General features: G+C 41.2%; 1 protein-coding gene across 1 annotated transcript in view; it reads right to left on the bottom strand.

Annotated features, from left to right (window-relative positions):
• CAMKV (CaM kinase like vesicle associated) overlaps positions 1-18,861 on the bottom strand; it is a 154,802-nt gene that overhangs the window by 30,330 nt on the left and 105,611 nt on the right. The window contains exons 5-6 of the mRNA XM_063426600.1: positions 3,290-3,428; positions 2,036-2,156 (exon numbers count right to left, since the gene is read on the bottom strand). Of these exons, the coding sequence (XP_063282670.1) occupies positions 2,036-2,156; positions 3,290-3,428 (260 nt within the window). The remainder of the gene's footprint in view (positions 1-2,035; positions 2,157-3,289; positions 3,429-18,861) is intronic.

The raw sequence follows: 18,861 nt of genomic DNA, 5'->3' as shown, positions 1-18,861 counted from the left end.
GTAGGACCCTTTCCCTCTGGATGCACAGTAATGATCTAGCCAGTAGTGGTTTACATTTTAGTGCGGGTGTCCTGCCTAGGTTCGGGCTCTTATGTTGGTGCCCCCTATCCCGGGGGGGGGGGGGGGGGCGAGAGAGCGTGGTCTTGTGCGTGTCTGTCGTAGTTCCCCGTGTAGTGAGAGCCTGCGCTAGGGCCCAGGGGTGCCCCTATGTGGGGTCCTTGTGCCTAGCAGCCCTATGTCTAGTTGTGTAGATTTAGAGCCCTTGGTGTATTTTCAATAACAATTAAACTAGAGCATTAAAATTATAAAACATTTTAACAAAATTATAGAAATCACAGTGATCATAACGGTAGAGCACGTGGAACAGGAGAAGGCGGTAGAGGCTTAGCTCGATAGACAGTTCATGTCGGGGCACCCGTCCTCTCCGCGCCCCTGGGGACGAAAGGTGCTGTTCTACTCGGGTCCCAGGAATGTGTCGCGGTAAAAGTTGCCTGTTGCCTAGGTTGTGTGGTAATCCCTAGGTTCTGCAGGAATAGTTCGGCATTTTGTAGTGAGGTGAGGCTGGTTGTGGTGCCGTCTTTAGTTACCGTTAGGGATCTTGGTAATGTCCATCTATAGGCGATGTTGGCTGCGTGCAGTTGGCTAGTGACGTGGCTTAAGGACTTGCGCCATAATAAGGTGTTCTTTGTCACATCTTGATAAAAGGTGAGGTTGGAGGATTCGAAGGAGAGTGGGGTTTTACCCCGGACTGCAGTAAGAAGCCTGATTTTGTCCGTTGTAGAGCGGCATCGTATGATGACATCTTGTGAGGCTTTAGAGGGTGCTGTTCTAGGCTTTCGGATACGAAAGAAGCCATCCAGTACCATTTTTTTCGCTTGGGAGTGTGGTAGGATCGTGGCTATGAGGCGCCTAAGGTAGTGGGGTAGCTCAGTAGAATCTATGGTGTCGGGGATCCCCCTGAGTTTGATGTTAACACGTCTGTTGTGATCCTCTGACACATCCACTCTTGTATTGAGGGCGGTCTGGGAGGTTTGGAGTTGGTGGATTTGTTCTGCAAGCCCCTGTACCTCTTGTCGCAGGTCTTGTATGTTTTCCTGCGAGGCCTGCGTGCGCGCCGTCACTGCCTGTATTTCGGTCTGGAGGAGGTTAAAGTCCGCGGCATGTAGTTGCCTCATTTCCTGCAGCAGGTCGGCAATGTCTTGTCTGGTGGCCGGGCCCTGTATGTCTCTGCCCGCTGGTGTTACCGCGGCCAGTTGCGCCCCAGAGGGCTCTGGTTGTTCTGCGGGGAGTTCCTCCATGTCTGGGGGGTTCCGCTCGCGGTCCGGTGAGGTCGCCATCTTGTGCATCGTCGGGCGCTGTAGCAAGGCCCCGATGTCTTGGGTATCTCTGCCGGTGGCCGAGGTAGGTTTCTGGGACCTCCTCCCCATGTTGTGGGTGTCTGGTGTAGTGGGACCGCACTGCAGACTGGTGTCGTAGGAGATTCCTGCCACTCTTGCAATTAGGCCTTGTGCGGCCTTCGCGGCTTGCGCCTCGAGGTAGGCCCCGGTCCTCCTCCGGGTTTTCCTGCCCGTGTGTGGGAACAGGAAAGGCATCGGTATGTGGCTCTACCTTAATGCGTGCTTGTTGGAGTGATTGTGCCCATCGATGGCACTTTGGGATTGGCGATTAGTGTTGATTTCTCGTCGATTGTCAGGAGCTCTGTAAAAGTGCCGAAGTTGTTGCTTTAACGGTAATGTTCCGGTCTGCGTGCAGCTCGAACGCTCCTGGCCGAAAGGTCTGATCGGGCGTACGGCCTGTACACCCTGCGGTCGGCTCCCGTTGGCCCACGTCATATTTTCTCACTATTCTTACTCAATATGTCCTTTATCAGAGTGTATGGAACTGTCTCAAGGCTGGATCTAACAAATCACTGTTCATCATTTAAACCATTAAGTTCTTGATGTAATCATTACTTACCCATTTAAGTTAGATGACCACATTATCCAAAGGATAAATTAATTGAGAAGACAGAAGATCCCAAATGCTAAATTCTTACCCAAATACTCTGGGGTCCCACAGGGCTCCTTGATGAGGCTGGTCTCCACTTTGGCCAAATGGAAATCGCTAATGACTATTTTGGAATTCTTCATTCGATTGAAATACAGCAAGTTTTCCAACTGGAGGTAAGCAGGGAGATAATATGAAAACAAAAGCAATTGAGAAAATACATTAGTAGTGAGACTTGTCCTTCCAATATTGTACTTAATAACTTTGTTAAAGGACAACTGTGACTTCAAAAACATTTTTAAAATTATAATCCTTTCAGCAAGTTTTGAAAGGATATATATTTATTTTTTTATTTTTAAATGGCGTATATGTAAAAAGTGGGGAAAAACTCACCCCTACTGTTATTATATAACAGGATCCTTCAGCCAACCTTTGGATAGTGAAGTGTCTCTTAAACATTGAATAATGATGTGTCTCACAATCCTATGTTAGCTACTGCAGCATGCAAACAAAAGTGATTGTGTTCTGCTATATCCTTCAATACTACAATGCCCAAAATGTATGCCTGGTCCTCTTGTACTCCCTGTATGAGTCAGAATTAGAAGTGTCTCTGATCACTGTATATGTAGACATCTTATGAGAGTGTGAGGTCTGGAAGGAGAACACAGTGTTACTATATGTATGCTGACAGTTTCTTTTAAATTTGTTCTCTCCTAGAGTGATCTTATGCATGAAAATAGAAGGTAATGGCTGAAACTAATTATTCTGATTCTGGAACAATTTGTATCTCTCTTTCCATCAGTGATATTTTAACCCAAGACATGGCAGACGCATAAGTGGTTTGTCTGAACATTTTTTTTTTCCCGACTTGTCTGTAACATTGCTTGTGAGACCTGCCCTTGTCCTTATTTTCAGAGGCACGAAGCTGGACTTTATTTTTAATTATCCCCTCTGCATGTGGCAATAAAGTTTCTCAATTAAAGAGTTGTCCACATGGCTTTATTGAGAATCGCTCCAGAAAATCAAAGAAAAAAAAAAAGCAGGGTTACTGAACTGAGGATTATTGAGAATTTAAAGTTAACTTCATATTTAAGGTTAAAATAGGCAAAGTTCTTGCAATTAAGAATTTGAAATTTGTTACATTTACTTTGAATTCCAGTTAGTTCTCACTTTTTACCCTGTTGGTTGGTATCCTTCTGGTCTATCCAGTGCATGAGGGTTAAAAAGCCCTTCTTACAGCAGTTACTGAGGATAGGGTAGCACAGTGTGATGTGTGATACCATTATTTTCCCTTCCTTCTTACCTTGAGATTCCTATGCACAATGCGCAGTGAGTGCAGATAAGCCACAGCCTCCAAGACTTGTCGGATAACATTGCTTGTGTCTCGCTCTGAATAATAGCCTTGATCCAAGATCCAATCAAAAACCTCACGGCCTGATGCACTGAAAAGAGAAAGTCCAGAAGGTATTGTGTAACTTTGAAAACAAAGCTAAGTGAATTTTTATGTTGGCTAAAATTTATATTTTAATGAGCAACACATGAAAATGAATCCCAAAGCCAAGCCGATTTTCAGCAAGTTTTACATGAGGTATTACATTGTTCTCAGCATCAGTCTTAATATTCTGTCTCAAAGCTTGTGGCTGATTGGAATGTTGTAAAGATTACTTTGTGGAGTTTATTTACTAAGCAATAAGTCTTGTTAAAGGAACACTGTTGCGTTAGGAATATATATTTGTATTCCTAACGCTACAACCCTGATGCTTCCTGTCATTTAGGTCCCTCCACTTGTATAAAAATAAATAAATAAAACAAATTACTCACTTATACTCCAGTGATAAGTCTCCCTTTGATGACATAGAGGAGGTTGGTTGAATGCAATGGCTGACCTTGACGGCACTGCACATGTGCAATAGATGTTATAGTATGCGAAACAGGAAGTAAGATTTCCGACTCTCATACCCTTATGGCTTGGAGGTGTGGCTTGAAGACTCGCTTCCAAGCCCTTTATTATACTACAGGGTTTTGGGGGGCAGGACTGCAGACACTGCAGCAATAAAACTACGTTGTTAAAGTGTCCCGTTAATTAATTTCCCTGCTGTGTTGGGAGATTTTTATTTTTTTTAAGTTGCTTTAGCGTAAGCTTTGCACATTAATTGTTAGCTCATCACAACTCACAATTTCATTTACACAAAATTCCTGTTTATATTCAAACCGGAGTCAACTCCATTCTTCATTTTTTTGCAATTTGCTCACTCAGATTTGTTGGTGTGGTTTTTTTGGAGGATGTGCATTATTTGTGGTTTTATGCACCACACAATTTTTGATTTTTAAAATAAGCCTTTGTGCTTTCACGTTGTCCCTCTTTGAGAAGGTCAAGTTGGTAATTCTACCTTAAAGTGATTATATTATGCATAACATGATTTACTTTGTTTTTCAATCTGCTGCTGTTTGCATCTTATTTTCAAATGCATACATTTCCAGAAATATTATATTTGAAGACTTTTTCACAACACGGCAAATAATAAAGCATTTTAAACAATATAGTATAACTTAAACCAAATATTAAAGTTGAAATAATTTGCCATGAGAGGACAAATTGCATGCTCTGTAAGTGGATGAAGGATAAAATATTTTTACAATCTGTAGATGGAAAAATTTGTAGATTAAAGGGACACTGAAGGCACCTTGACCACTTTATCTCATTGAAGTGGTCATGGTCATCTCCCAGACAGCTACTATAAGCGCTTTCTTCAGTTTCACAGAGTTTAACCCCCATGAAATTACACTGGACATCCTCACATTGTGTATAAGGACATCCAGCATCTTATAAATGTCCATAGGAAAGATTAATTTATTCAATGATTTCCTATGCAGAAGGCCCAACGCATGCACGACACACGCTGCACATGCATATTAGGTCCCCCCCCCTCGCGCTGATGTTGTGTGAGCTATTTCTAAGGGAAACAGGTAAGTGATTAATGGGTTTTAAATCTTTCATTGCGGCATGGGGAGGAGGGGCACAGGGGCAGAGAGACACTGTAGAGTTAGAAATACAACTTTGCATTATAGTGTTCCTTTAAATTTGAGCTCTGTCACTGTGTGCCTACAGCAAGGATGCTATAAAATAAAATAAAAAACCTAGCTGTTGCAGAACAGAGCATCATGGGGTTTGTAGTTGGATGACAGTTGGAAAACTACTTTTTGGGCACCCTTCCACTACTGAGTTCCTTCAGCTTACCCAGAATCATTCTCCAGTCTGTGCTATAATGTAAAAAAATATAGTAGATGGGTGGATGGAGAAAATGGTAATTGGTCACAAATCTAGTGCAGGCAAGCCACTGTCCTGAAGTTACTCCCAACCTCTATACATAAAGAACACAATTTCTGAGACCAAAATCAGAAAACAGGGCGCCACAAAACAGGACAAAGTATAACTAAAACAGGAGATTCCCATAGATAGACGAAAAGGAAAAGGAAGAAACAATCAGTGGAAATACAAAGATTCACTTTATTATAAAAAACAAACAGTCGCACACAATAGTGCAAAATTACAGAGTATGTAAAATGAATAAAAGACCAAAAATTGGTCAAGAGCCCCTAAGGACAGCAGCTTCAATCATACAAGTTACTGTAACGATAGTAATAGTGCAAGGGTGCAGAGTACCATAGTATTCCACAATCGGAAGGAAACACAATGCACAAACAATGCTCTATAGCATGGAATGCAACCAGTGCACAAGTAGAACGAGAAGACTGCTATACTGAAATTGCAGGGCTCGGATGAATGCTCTACGCATTTCGTCGATGTCGACATCGGTAGTAGTTTTATTCTTCTTCTTTTTTTTTTCAAGTTTAGTTTGGGATTGTGTTTTTAAAATAAAATATCTGTAGAATAGATTTAAAACAAGAATGAGGCAGATGCAGTCTTGATTGCCTATTTTAAAAAAAATTAACATATACGTGTGTGCTTAAAGGGACACTATAGTCACCTGAACAACTACAGCTTAATGTAGTTGTTCAGGTAAGATCTATAGCTCCCTGCAGGCAATCTAATGTAAACACTGTATTTTCAGAGAAAATATAGTGTTTACATTGATTGATAGGAATACCTCCAGTGGCCGTCACTCAGACGGCCACCAGAGGGACTTCCTATCATGCAGGGCCCTAAAAAGGCCCTGTACACGTCAGACATATTAAAATACGTCTGACGTGTGCAGGAGAGAGAAGGCACTGTGTGCGCGCCTTCTCTCTCCAGCCTGTCAGCAGAGGAGAGGGGGCGGGCAAAGACCGCGAGCTGAGCTGTCAGTCAGCTCAGCATGCGCGGTAGTGCGCTCAGGACTTCAGAGGGCGGCATGAATGCCGCCCTCTGAAGTATGTGCGCATGTGCGGCAAAGCCGCGCTTGCGCACAAGGGAGCAATGACGTTTCCAAATGGAAGCGTCTGATTGCTCCCTGCTCGCGCCCGCCTATTTCGGCATTTTGACGAAATAGGGGGCGCGGCTTCACGAGGCTCCCGGCGCTGGAACCAGGTGAGTAAATTCGGCTGCCTGGAGAGTCCCTTTAATTAAAACAATTGCATGCTTTTATAATGACCCTTTATTGTCTCTCCATTTGGTGCACCTAAAGAAACACTAGCAATAAAGGATTACTCAAAACACAATGGCCACTTCAGTAATTAAAAGTGTTCATGGTGCCTGTATGGTTGGATAAACACTGCATATACATTTAACTCTGAGAACCATAAACCTCCCTATTTGTTGTGTGCCTTACCAATTAGTTTCTTTTAACTAGGGCTGTCAGATCCACCTTGATTTCTGGATTCATACCTCCTGTTCCAGCTGATAGGCAGCACATGAAAAGTGTTGCCCTGGAGCTGGTAGAATTCATATACTGCAGGTGGAAAATCGGTTTGCTAACAGGTCATTGGAAATTCTTCTTTGATTAACTGGTTTCCTTCCTGATGTATATGAAGTCTATATGCTGCAGGGCATCCCCTTTCGTGTATCTCCCATCAGCATGTCATGATATATGTCCAGGGAAATACAGTAAATTTGGTATTTCTGCCTGCAACTGGCAAATATTTCTAAACACTGATATTTTTATTCTGTCTCCCTGCAGGCAACCTGTGACTATTCTTGCTTTTTTCGATTTATCTTCAGTAGAATTTTAAGTATCTCTCATCAGCATGGCTGAGGTATACACAGAGGGGAGTCTAACTGAGATGTTGCCAATTGTTTAAAACTTTCTGTGCAGTGGAATACACATTGCATGCCGAGCAGGGAGAATGTGACTTAGAAGTGGGTCAATTTAAGGCACCTTGGAAAACATCAGTCTTTTTTTTTTTTTTTTTGCCAGGGAATAAAATAGAAATAAAAGCTTCATGGACAAGATAAAAAAATAAAACTATGTAATCTCAACTGAAAGATTCTGCCATCTGGGAGTTGCAAAATGTAATCAGAAAAACTACAAGATGTTGACAAATCTAATCTCTGCGGATTGGATTAGTGTTCAGCGTGTTCTGTTGCACTGTTTATATATCCCTGTCTATTGAGTTTTAAGCCTCAGTCTCTCTTGAGCACAGGTGGCCAAGATAAAAGGGTGGACTTGCTTATTTAAACACGTGTGTTTGTTTGTTTGTTTGTTTGTTTTTAAAAAAAAACATGATGGCATGTCAGATACCAATAACTTATTTGTCCTTGACATTCTAATCTTTAATCATTTGAGCTATTTCTTTTAGACCGAAGATGGCCTGCAGGTTGGTATAGTATTCGGGAATGTTTAGTTAGGCAGATTTGGGTTTGTACGTGCTGGCAGTCCTTGCTTTATACTTTAAAGGGACACTATAGTCACCAGAAAAATGACAGCTTATTGTATTTGGTCTGCTGAGTATATTCATTCCATTCAGACTTTTGTTTTTTCATTACAAAACTGAGTTTATTGGACCCTGGGCAAGCATTTACTTGGGCCCCCCTGACTACATATAGATACGCACAAATACACTACCTGACACACACACACGCAGATACACATTGACCGCATATAGATACACACAAGAACATACAGATACTCACAGACTACATATAGATACACTAACACACACATAGACACACACAGATACAAACACTGGCATACATGCAGATACAAAGGTACACACACTGACTTCATATAGATACACCGACACACATACTGACACGCATACAGATACACAACCTGACACACATGCAGATATGCAGATACAAACACTGACACATACAGATACACACACAAACACAAATGGACAACATACAGATACAGAGACACATTCTGACAGACATACTGACACAGACAGCCATACTGAAACACACATACACAAAGACATACTGAACCACACAGACACTGACGGACTCACACACACAGACATAGAGATACACTGACAGACATACTGGCACATATACACAGTCAGATGGACAGATGGACATACTGAAACACACATACACTGACAGACATATTGCCAAACACAGACATACAGAACCACACAGACACTGACAGACTCACACATAGACATTCTGGCACACATACAGACAGACATACTGAAACACACATACAGACACACTGACAGACTCACACACAGACATACTGACAGACTCACACACAGACATACTGACACACTGACAGACTCACACACTCACACACACACATACTGACAGACTCTCACACACACACAGACATACTGACAGACTCTCTCACACACACATACTGACAGACACACACACACAGACATACTGACACACTGACAGACATACATACATACACTGACAGACATGCACACATACATACATACATACTGAAGCACACAGACACTGACAGACTCACACACACAGACATACAGATACACTGACAGACATACTGGCACACTAACACATACACACTGACCAACTCTCACACACACACACACACACACACAGACATACTGACACACTGACAGACTCTCACACACATACTGACAGACTCACACACACAGACACAGACATACTGACACACACACACTGACAGACTCACACACACAGACACAGACATACTGACACACACACACACACAGACATACTGACACACTGACAGACACACACACACACACACAGACATACATACACTGACAGACATGCACACATACATACATACATACTGAAGCAGACAGACACTGACAGACTCACACACACAGACATACAGATACACTGACAGACATACTGGCACACTAACACATACACACACTCAGGCACTAATGCAAAATGTCATAACCACCCTCCAGTTTCTTACCTTTTCCTGGAGGGTGGCTTCCCTGGGGTCCAGTGGGCTGGCTGGGGTGGCTAGGAGTTAAGCTCTCCCGGCCTGGCCCCCTCGGGACAGCTTCTTCCTCCCGTGCGGCTACTGTTTCTGTGGGAGGAAGTGACGCGCGGCTGTCACTTCCTCCCAGTCGGCTGCCGGAAAGCAAGTGCCCGGTCGCACTGTTAAAGCGCCACAGCGCCCGACCGGGCCCCTGCAGACACAGGCCCACCGGGTGGCCCTAAGTGCATGGGCCACCCGATGGGCCCCCATAGTTTGCAGGCAGAGGTCAAATGGAGCAGCTGTCTTGGGCCCCCCAGCAGGGACAGGGCAGCTGCCCCGTTTGCCCCGCGTTAAAGACGGCCCTGAGTCCACAACACCTGAGTAATAATTGTATCCCTTACACCACACTCTTTTCATACTCTTTTATATACTATTTTCATATATTTTATATCATTTGGTCTATTGGCATAGTCACTTTACATTTTTCTCCCCTTTTTATCCTTGGTTCAAGGATTACTAACATATTCAATAGTTTATATATGTTTTTTATTGTTATGTTATTATGTTTTAAGATTTTTAAATTATACAATGTGATTATACTATTTATACATTGTTATTTTTTCTTTCTTTTATTCTTGTAATAACCGGATGAAAAACGGACTTCGTTCCTATGGGAACACTAAGTTTATATGCACTTTATGACACGGCCGTATGAGGAACTATATATTCACGCCCCTTTTGAATCACGTGACCGGAGCCGGGCGAAACCGGAAGTGTTCATTTCCAGCGAGACAGCAAAGACGCACGGCCATCATTGGAAGGTCTTATGCACCTCCATAGATGATATGGATACGGCAGACATCTTTGAAGAGGCAAATAAACTTCAATTCTTACCGGCAACACTCCACATATGGTAAAGAGGACGGACCATCAATCCCACAGTTAATGTTTGTAATGTAATTTTATTCATTATGTATGCTATATAAGAATGTTGTGGTATTGTCTATGTTATGCACCTGAGGAAGACCTATTGCATTAGGTCGAAACGCGTTGTGCTTTATTTTTATTTTTGTTTTAATAAAAGTACTTACCTTTTATCCATTTGGTAACCTGGTTCATGACTTTTATATAAGAGAAGACCCTAGACGTTTTCCAAGGGACCTACACATCCAAATCCATATCAGATTGATATATCTGCCTCTAAAGTTTAGAGCCAACTCAGAAAGGCTCTAAATATTGTGAGTTTTTCCAAGTTTTATAATATTGTATTTATATTGAGATGCACTACCCTATGATGGTTTTTTATACCTACAGAACCTAGGGATCTCATTTCATACAAGGATATCATTCACCGTGCGTGCAATCACCATATCTCCTGTTGTTTTATCTTTGTATTTAAGTGTTATATAGTGACTATACACTTTGGTGTTTTTTTCTGTATGCTGCACTGGTTTTATTTTAATATTTTTAGCGCCATCTTTTTATCTCTGTTTTCTATCTGCCCCTAATCTGCCTCTTTGTCAGTCTCAGCCAATCCTATGGAGAAGCATTGTGATTGGATCAGGCCACCACTTCTGCTGTCAGTAGACTTTTTGTTTTTCTGAGGCAAACAGCATGCAGAGCTACAGCTTCAGGTTTGAATACAGTAAGATTTTGCTGTATTTATGGAAGAATGAGGGGACCAGTGTGGCTAGATGGTTGTTTTAACCCTATAGGGTCAGGAATACATGTTTGTGTTCCTGACCCTATAGTGCTCCTTTAAATTTGACAGAGTGAGAATCTCCAAGTCTTATTCTGCTACTCCAATATAAAGTTTAAAGGAACACTTAATAGCTACCACAGCTCAGTGTAATGATTATGGTGCTAGGATTTACCTGGATTTTTTTCCAGGTTAAGTAGTCAAATAATTTGCAAATGGTTTAACAAAGTTTGTGGGTTCACTGGGCGCACTTTACCTTCTAATGTGCTGCTGGAAGCTCTCTGCACTGAGCTAAGCCGGAGGTGCAAGTGTTAGCTCATTGGGTTAGAACTCTCAACTGAAGTTCACTGTCAATGGCCCAGCCAACCAGACACTGCAGTGATTAGCTCGGTGGAGTTAATGGAACCTCTTTGGAAGACAGCTCCACAGGCTAGCGATACTGGCAACAAGGGATAATTGCTAAGTTGTCAAACCGTTGTCAAACAAAATGGTTTGACTGCTTACCCTAGGAGGTCACAATGGCATTTCTCGCACCATGACCAGTACAGCATGTTGTAATGGTTTTGGTGTTTGAAGTGTTCCTTTAATTAAAGTGAATTGTCTTAAAAAGTGGATTGTTTTATTATGCAATAAAATTGTGGAGTCTATAGAATGCTAGTGCTTCATAGGTTAACAGCTAAAAAAAAAAAAAAAACAGTCTACACTTGTGTTGATCAGTTTTGAATTATTTTTGCAGATTTCTTTATTAATAATAATTAAATTCGGCTTTCCATTTAACTTTTAGTTTTTCTTGTGCATGTCAGTCACACAGCATAATTAGTAAACCTTTTACACTGTCCTAGTTAATGGCATGCTGGGAGCTACCCTGTAGATCATGAATACTGATTTGTTGATGACATCACAGCCTTGTTTTTTTGTTTTTTTAATGTCTCATTGAAAGGCAACGATATCATATTGTTTTGTTATAATAATATATTATTCAAACACCCCAGGCACCATAGCAACTTAATATGAATGTCATTTTTATGATGCCAGGAGGTCTATGGCGTTGGCTTACATCCAGTAGTTAAACCATTAACAAAAGATATACCCCAAAGTCTCCTGTCCGGGACCAATCAGCTCTGCCCCGAAAAAGTTTAAACAGGAAGCCCTGGACAAGGGTGCAGTTGACGCTCTCAACCTATCATTAGCAACCCATTCACAAAACGAAATAAGAAACATGCATCCATTCTCATTCCATATTTTGAATGGCGAGCTTTGTGACACTTAAGACTGAAACTGAAGTTCAAGGGCAGAGCTGACTGGCTCAGGATAGAAACCTTTTGAGTTAAAGTGTCCGTTTAAGTCCTCAAGGTAAGTCCAATGTTATGGTGTTATGGAGCTTTCCTCCTCCTCTCCTCCTTCTTAGCGACGTCATCGGCTGAATGCGCATGCGCGGCAGGAGCCGTGCGCGCATTCAGCCAGTTCATAGGAAAGCATTTACAATGTTTTCCTATGGACACTGGCGTCTTCTCACTGATTTTCACAGTGAGATGCACGCAAGCGCCTCTAGCGGCTGTCAATGAGACAGCCACTAGTGGCTCTAGAGTCTGGATTAACCCTCAGAAACTGCTATTTTTATTTTTAAAAAAAGGGTTAACCCTAGCTGGACCAGGCACCCAGACCACTTCATTAAGCTGAAGTGGTCTGGGTGCCTACAGTATAGTGGTCCTTTAAGGACATAAGCAATTGTCTACGTGCTCAACCAAAACAAAACCTAGAATTTGAGCTATATTTCTGTTCTACCATAATTTACCTCTTTCATATTAAGTGCACCCACACTTTTTATATATAATTTTGTTCAGGAGAAACATGGCTTTCATTGCACATCAAATATTTATATATTAAACATAATTTAATATGAATAAAATGAGAAATTAAGGAAGTGTGTTTTCTGCATGGCATTTTAACTGTGAATGTCATAATACTCTTAGCTTTTTTTGCAGTAGCTTCTTGATCCAAGGAAAGTACTGCTATTCTCTGGGGTCAAGAAGGATTTCTTGACCCTAGTTTGTTGCAAAATTGGTGGTTCAAACTGGATTTTGTGCCTTCTTTTGGATCATCAGCAAAAACAGATGTGAGAAAGGCTGAACTTGATGGACGCATGTCTCTCTTCACCTAGGTAACTATGTCATAAACTACACATATTTGTATTTTATGATGTCCCATGAGTACAAAAAATGCCCCCCCCCCCCCCTCCAGGTTACAGGTTTGATCGTTTTTTGAAAAGTTACAGGGTCAAATAAAGAGCTTGTCCATTACAGTGTTTACACATTGAAATTTGCCAGATTGGTGTGCTGGACCTATGTTGCCTTTGAAACTTTATGGCAGCTCAGGAATTAAAATTACCCCCTTCGAGTCCCCCTCCTCCCCCCCCTTCTGACTCTACTACATCTAATTGTCCCCCTAGTCACCCCCAAAAGCCTCCCATATTACCTATTTTATCATCTTTATTTTCTGCCCGGACCTAGGTCCTGGGCGCCGCCATCTTTGTGTGGGTAGATGAAGTCACTACATAGTGCTGTGAAATTCCCGGGCATGCCCAGATAAACAATTGGGCATTTGAACGGGAATTTTGTCTATTCATTCATCAGAAAGACTAAGGAATGAATAGAAATGTCAGACGAATAAACAAACAACGAATATCTGTGTTTGTTCGCTCGTTTTAGTTTGTTACCAACCTCCCTCCTTGTAAAATTTAAAAATAGAAGTGGAAGGAAGCAGAGCTCCCCGCCACTTCCTAAGCCCCCCCCCCCCCATTTCCTCACTCTGTGGGGGTCAATATATTAACATAAGGGAGATTAAATCTTCCGAATGCCCCTACTCGCTATGCCGCGAGTAGGGGTATGTATACTAAACAGTGAGCAGTCAGTGGCTGCTCACTGTTGAAAAAATAACTCCCCCTCCAACAAATGGCCCCATGGTGGGGCATCTATTAACTAGCGTGAGTGGTGGGTGGGGATCGGGGGGAGAACATTAGGTGTGCCCCCCCATTGTAATTTAGGACCCCACTCACCGCTCATGGGGGCCCTAAATAACAATGGGGGGAGCCTATTGTCCTCCCCTGGCCGCCACCCATGAGCAGTGGGTCTTTCAGCCTTTTGGTAGATTGCTCCCATACCGTGGGAATTAGGGAGTTATCTACTAAGCGGCTGCAAGATGCAGCCGCGGCACAAATAGGATCAGAGTTTCATTCATTAGTGCAATATTGGGCATTAATATCCTATATTAAGCTTGGTTGGACAGGAGCTGAGATTAAATATGTCCGGCCATCTTGGCTGTCAGGCCCCCCTGCCCGGGGACACAAAATTTGAAACATGACTGTTGCAGACTCCATGTTTTATATGGGCTTTCATAAGTCATGTGTCTGTCTTCTTGCATAAAAGCATTGCATTGAATTGATAAAGCAGTTTTAAATGTGCTTTTAGTCACTTAACTTGGAGCTTATCAAGTTCTTACGGCCCACTTTTATTAAAAGCAAAACCATCTAGATTCTCTTAAAGATTAAATAGCGCTTAATAGCAAGAACTCAGTGTACATCAACATGATTTTATGCAAGTTAAACAAATTATGAAAAAAAAAATCAATGGCACCGCATAAAGAGAGATTACAGCAAAACTATCCATTGCTCATAATCATAAATCCCTGATACAATCTAGTAGGTGCTCTCCATCCCTCCCAATAAAAAAGGTCATTTATATGTTTGCAAGCATCTAAAAACCTGAGCTATTATCATGAATTGAATAAAATCATATAAGTGTACTTTGAGTTGGATTCATCTATCTTTGTAATGAATTTGTAAAAATTAATATAGAGGAGAGAATGGGTCTGACAGCCATGCTGACTGATTGCATTGTTCCAGGGCTCTTAAGGGGAAATGTGTGTCCTTAGAAGACGTTAAACCTATATTATATTTGGTTTTCACTTGTTATGGCTCCTATAGAAACTAGGGGGATTAAACATTTTGGAGTAGTTTTCGAGTGACCTTAGAGCTACAGAGACTTGAAGCCTACTCTGACAACCGAGTAATACCTCTATCACAAACCAGTTTATCGACTAGTTGGTTCCCCCCCACACCCTCTCCCCCCTTTGACCGGTGAGGGCTTTCCTGGTCCCCAAAGAGGAGGCTGTCTGTTCATATTGATGTATATGCACACACTGACCCGCATGTGCTTTCTTTATTTCCAAGATGGCAGCAAAGCCGAATGTCCTGCAGTATATCCTTAAAACTGCAGAGGTTTTGCAAACCTTTGATAGAATCTGTGAGAAATTTTGGCCATGATTGAACCAACCCTAAAACAAGTTAAAGCATTTTACTTGCCCTCTTGAGCGAGAGAATGTCAAAGAGTTGGAGCAGAGGAATGTCTGTGAGGCCTGTGCGGGGCATTTCTAACATAAGCAGCAGCAGCACACCTCTACAGCGAAGCCTACCCAGGCTGAGAACCATATGAGACATGACCTCGACATACCACCCACACCTGTAAAGGAAAACCTGGAGGAAAAGCCGAATCTGATCCTGGCCCCTTTGCAGATCACTAAGAAGGATAGACTGGAGAACTATTAGTCAGTGGTTCCTTGGAGGAAAGGTGTTGACCCATTCTCAAGTTTAGGGCTGGTATAGTTCACCTCGAGGGATGCCTATTCGAGTGACCTTTGTGAAAGATCTCTACTAGATCTTGATACTAGGCCCTCACATGGAGTTTATACAATTGCCTACTTGTATACCATTCTTTATCTAAGTGGTGTCCCTGTGATCAATCTACGGTATATTTAGTTTAAAGTGCAGCCAATGCATGTTTCTGTTCTTTTTTTCTTTTCCTAATTTTGTTATATGGACCCTGTGCCATCTGTCTACTCGTTTAAGCAATAACTCTCATTCCAAATGTTACTGCCTGCAATATCATAAATATGTATTCTGTGTTTTATTAATTGGTTTATTTTTTTGTAAATATCAATCAAGTATGTGGATTCAGCTATTCAAAATTAATTATTAATATAAATGATAGTCAAAAGGGATACAATTAAAGGAAACACAGGTTAAAAACAATAAGAGACAGAAAACAGACCATGTGTGCACCAAGAAGTTGATGAAAATAAGTTGATGACAATAGCAACTAAAAGACAGAGAGAATGTGACACATTATATGTCAGTTTGTAACGTTGTTTTAAAGGTAGGTATTGTTAAAAGAACACCAAAAGCACCACAACTATTAGAAATGGTGACAGGCAGACCATAGATAAGTTAAACCATCCAAAAACAAGTTGACTTCTAAAAATAAAGGGGCTTTAGTGCACTGCTGGCACCAAAATCACTACAGCAAGTCACCCTCTGCTCCTTGCATGAATGGATACTGGAATCCCACTTCTAAATAACTTAGCAAACATTTCTATAAAAAGAGCTTTATCACTGGATGTGTTTACATCAGATTCTTAAGAAACCGTTTTATTTTGCAGTTACTCTCTAGAGCGCTTTCAATGCCGTTGAATGTTGTAATTTTCCAATATTGCTATAAAGCAGCATGTGCAGAAAAGCCATCTTTGGATGTAAAAATATTTACATTTATAGTGCTTAAGATTCATATGTGCGTTTGAAGGTAAGCTAGCAGACCATCTTGGAGTGATGCATTTTATGATCTGCAAAATTTCGTGATAGTGTAGGAATTTGGTTCCCCTTTCGCTGTGTCTCTAGAGAACGCTTCAACTTCACAGCCTTAACTCCAGCCAAGGTTAATGGAATGAATGACAATGAATTGGGACCATGCTTTTTGAAAATAATGAAAAACTAAATGTATTTTTTCTCTGTATTATTTAAACCCACAGTGTGCATTGGTTAGCATTTGAGGACTACTGACAGGCACTCATTTATTTAATAAAAAAAAAATGTTAGATAGATATGGTTTGAATTATTAAATGTATATAGATTTTTTTTTTTACATTAATTAACAGACAGTTTCCATCTTTTTCTCTGTTTAATGAGCCTTTCTCACATGAGACTTCTCATGTTCTGCTAACAGTAGATCAGTAACACGCTGGGATACATAATATAAGCACTAACTTGTTAATAAAAAAATTTTTTAGAAACAGCTGATCAATTGTAAAATAATGTTAACACTGCATCGGTATTTTATGACTTGAACATTTTTGTATTAATATTCCAATATCACAAGGTTACTATAAGGAATAGATAGATGGGTTCTCTGCTCACAATAAAACAAAGATGCCATAGATCAAGCATGTCAAACTCGCATGCCGCGGGCTGCATGCGGCCCACAAGGATCATCTTTGCGAGTACATGCTAGGTGTTATAGTAGAGTAGACACCTGCTTTCCTCAAATTGCAAGTGCCTACTCTGCTAAAACTTACCTGGCCGTGGAGGAGGGCCAGCGAGGGAGCTCAGTGTTTCTGCTCCTCACTGCTCTCTCGTGTAGTGAAGCCAGGCACTGGAATATAACCTCACCTTCCGGCATCACTAAACCGCGCGGGAGCAGATAAAAGGACCCCGGGGAGATGCCCCACATTGGTTCCAAAAAGTAGGAAACAATAAAGAAAAGTATGTGTGTGCAAGAATGATAAGTGTGTGTATGTCAGTGAGTGTGTGTGTCTGTCAGAATGTGTGTGTGTGTGTCTGTCTGTCAGTGAGTGTGTGTGTCTGTCTGTCAGTAAACGTGTGTGTCAGTGGGAGGATCAGATTTGGTAGAGGGGGGTGTTGTGGTTTAGTAGGGGGGGACTGTGATTTAGTACAGGGGGGTTGCTGTGATTTAGTAGAGGTTTCTTTTTTTTATATACTGTACTTTTTAAAATAAACCTACGTTTCTATGCAAATTTAAGGGTTTTTTTTTTTTTTGCGGCCCACATAAACTTAAACCTTGTTTATGTGGCCCGTGCCAGACTTTGAGTTTGACATGCTTGCCATAGATGATCTTGATGGTCTGGGTGACAAATGATGAACATACATGGTGGTAGTACCACTTTATAGGAAGGTGGTGTTGTTTGAATTATTTGTAAATTTGTTTTCTTTCAACTTGACCAAGAAACACTTAACCACCCCCCTTCATCTAACCGTATCTCTACCTTCTCCATGCAGAAATGTGCTCTCGATACATTTTATGGTGACGGTGAGACTTGAAAATTGTGATGGTTAGAAGGCATGATATTTTTTGGGGGGGAATGGGATATCTGATGTTATATGCAGTCAGATATATTTCTACACTCTTTATTTAGCACATTTTGTTTTTTAAAGATAGCCACTTGTAATCATTGCGATTAACAACAGCTGCTTTGAAGACTCCCATCTGTCACCCTGACATCTGTGGCAACCCTAATGTGCTGATTGTTATATTCCTTCTGTTTTATTTTTCGTCTGTTTACAAACATGACCTGCAGTGTCATGAATTTTTAATCTGATAACTTCATTGCATGTATTAAAGCAAGAAATGAATACAAAGTTGTGTTGTTACTAGCACGATAGGTCTCGGTTTTTCTCCCTTTTAAGTTTGCATTAAAATATCTGTTGCAAGAAAACCATAACAGTTTGTGGTGTCAGCTCTTTGAACTGGGTGAGAATGTTATCATTTAGGTTCTTTTTGATTGTATACTGGACAAAAATATTTTTGTTTTTACTTGCATAGTTCATCTCAGTTCTGGATCAAATCCCACTTACTACATTAAATCCCACAAATCCCCTATTTTCCAATGATGCTAATAGTAAAGAAATTTTCTTTGGCTATATCACCAGGATCAATTGAAAGCTATTAGCATTTGTAGTAGTGTAAATGATGGCCGATTCATATTTCTAAGTCTAAGTGATATGTCTAGGGTTGGTGTATATCGGTCGAG

This window comes from Pelobates fuscus, chromosome 7, assembly GCF_036172605.1.
Source record: "Pelobates fuscus isolate aPelFus1 chromosome 7, aPelFus1.pri, whole genome shotgun sequence".
Lineage (NCBI taxonomy): Eukaryota > Metazoa > Chordata > Amphibia > Anura > Pelobatidae > Pelobates > Pelobates fuscus.
This window is presented reverse-complemented; position numbering and strand designations above follow the sequence as displayed.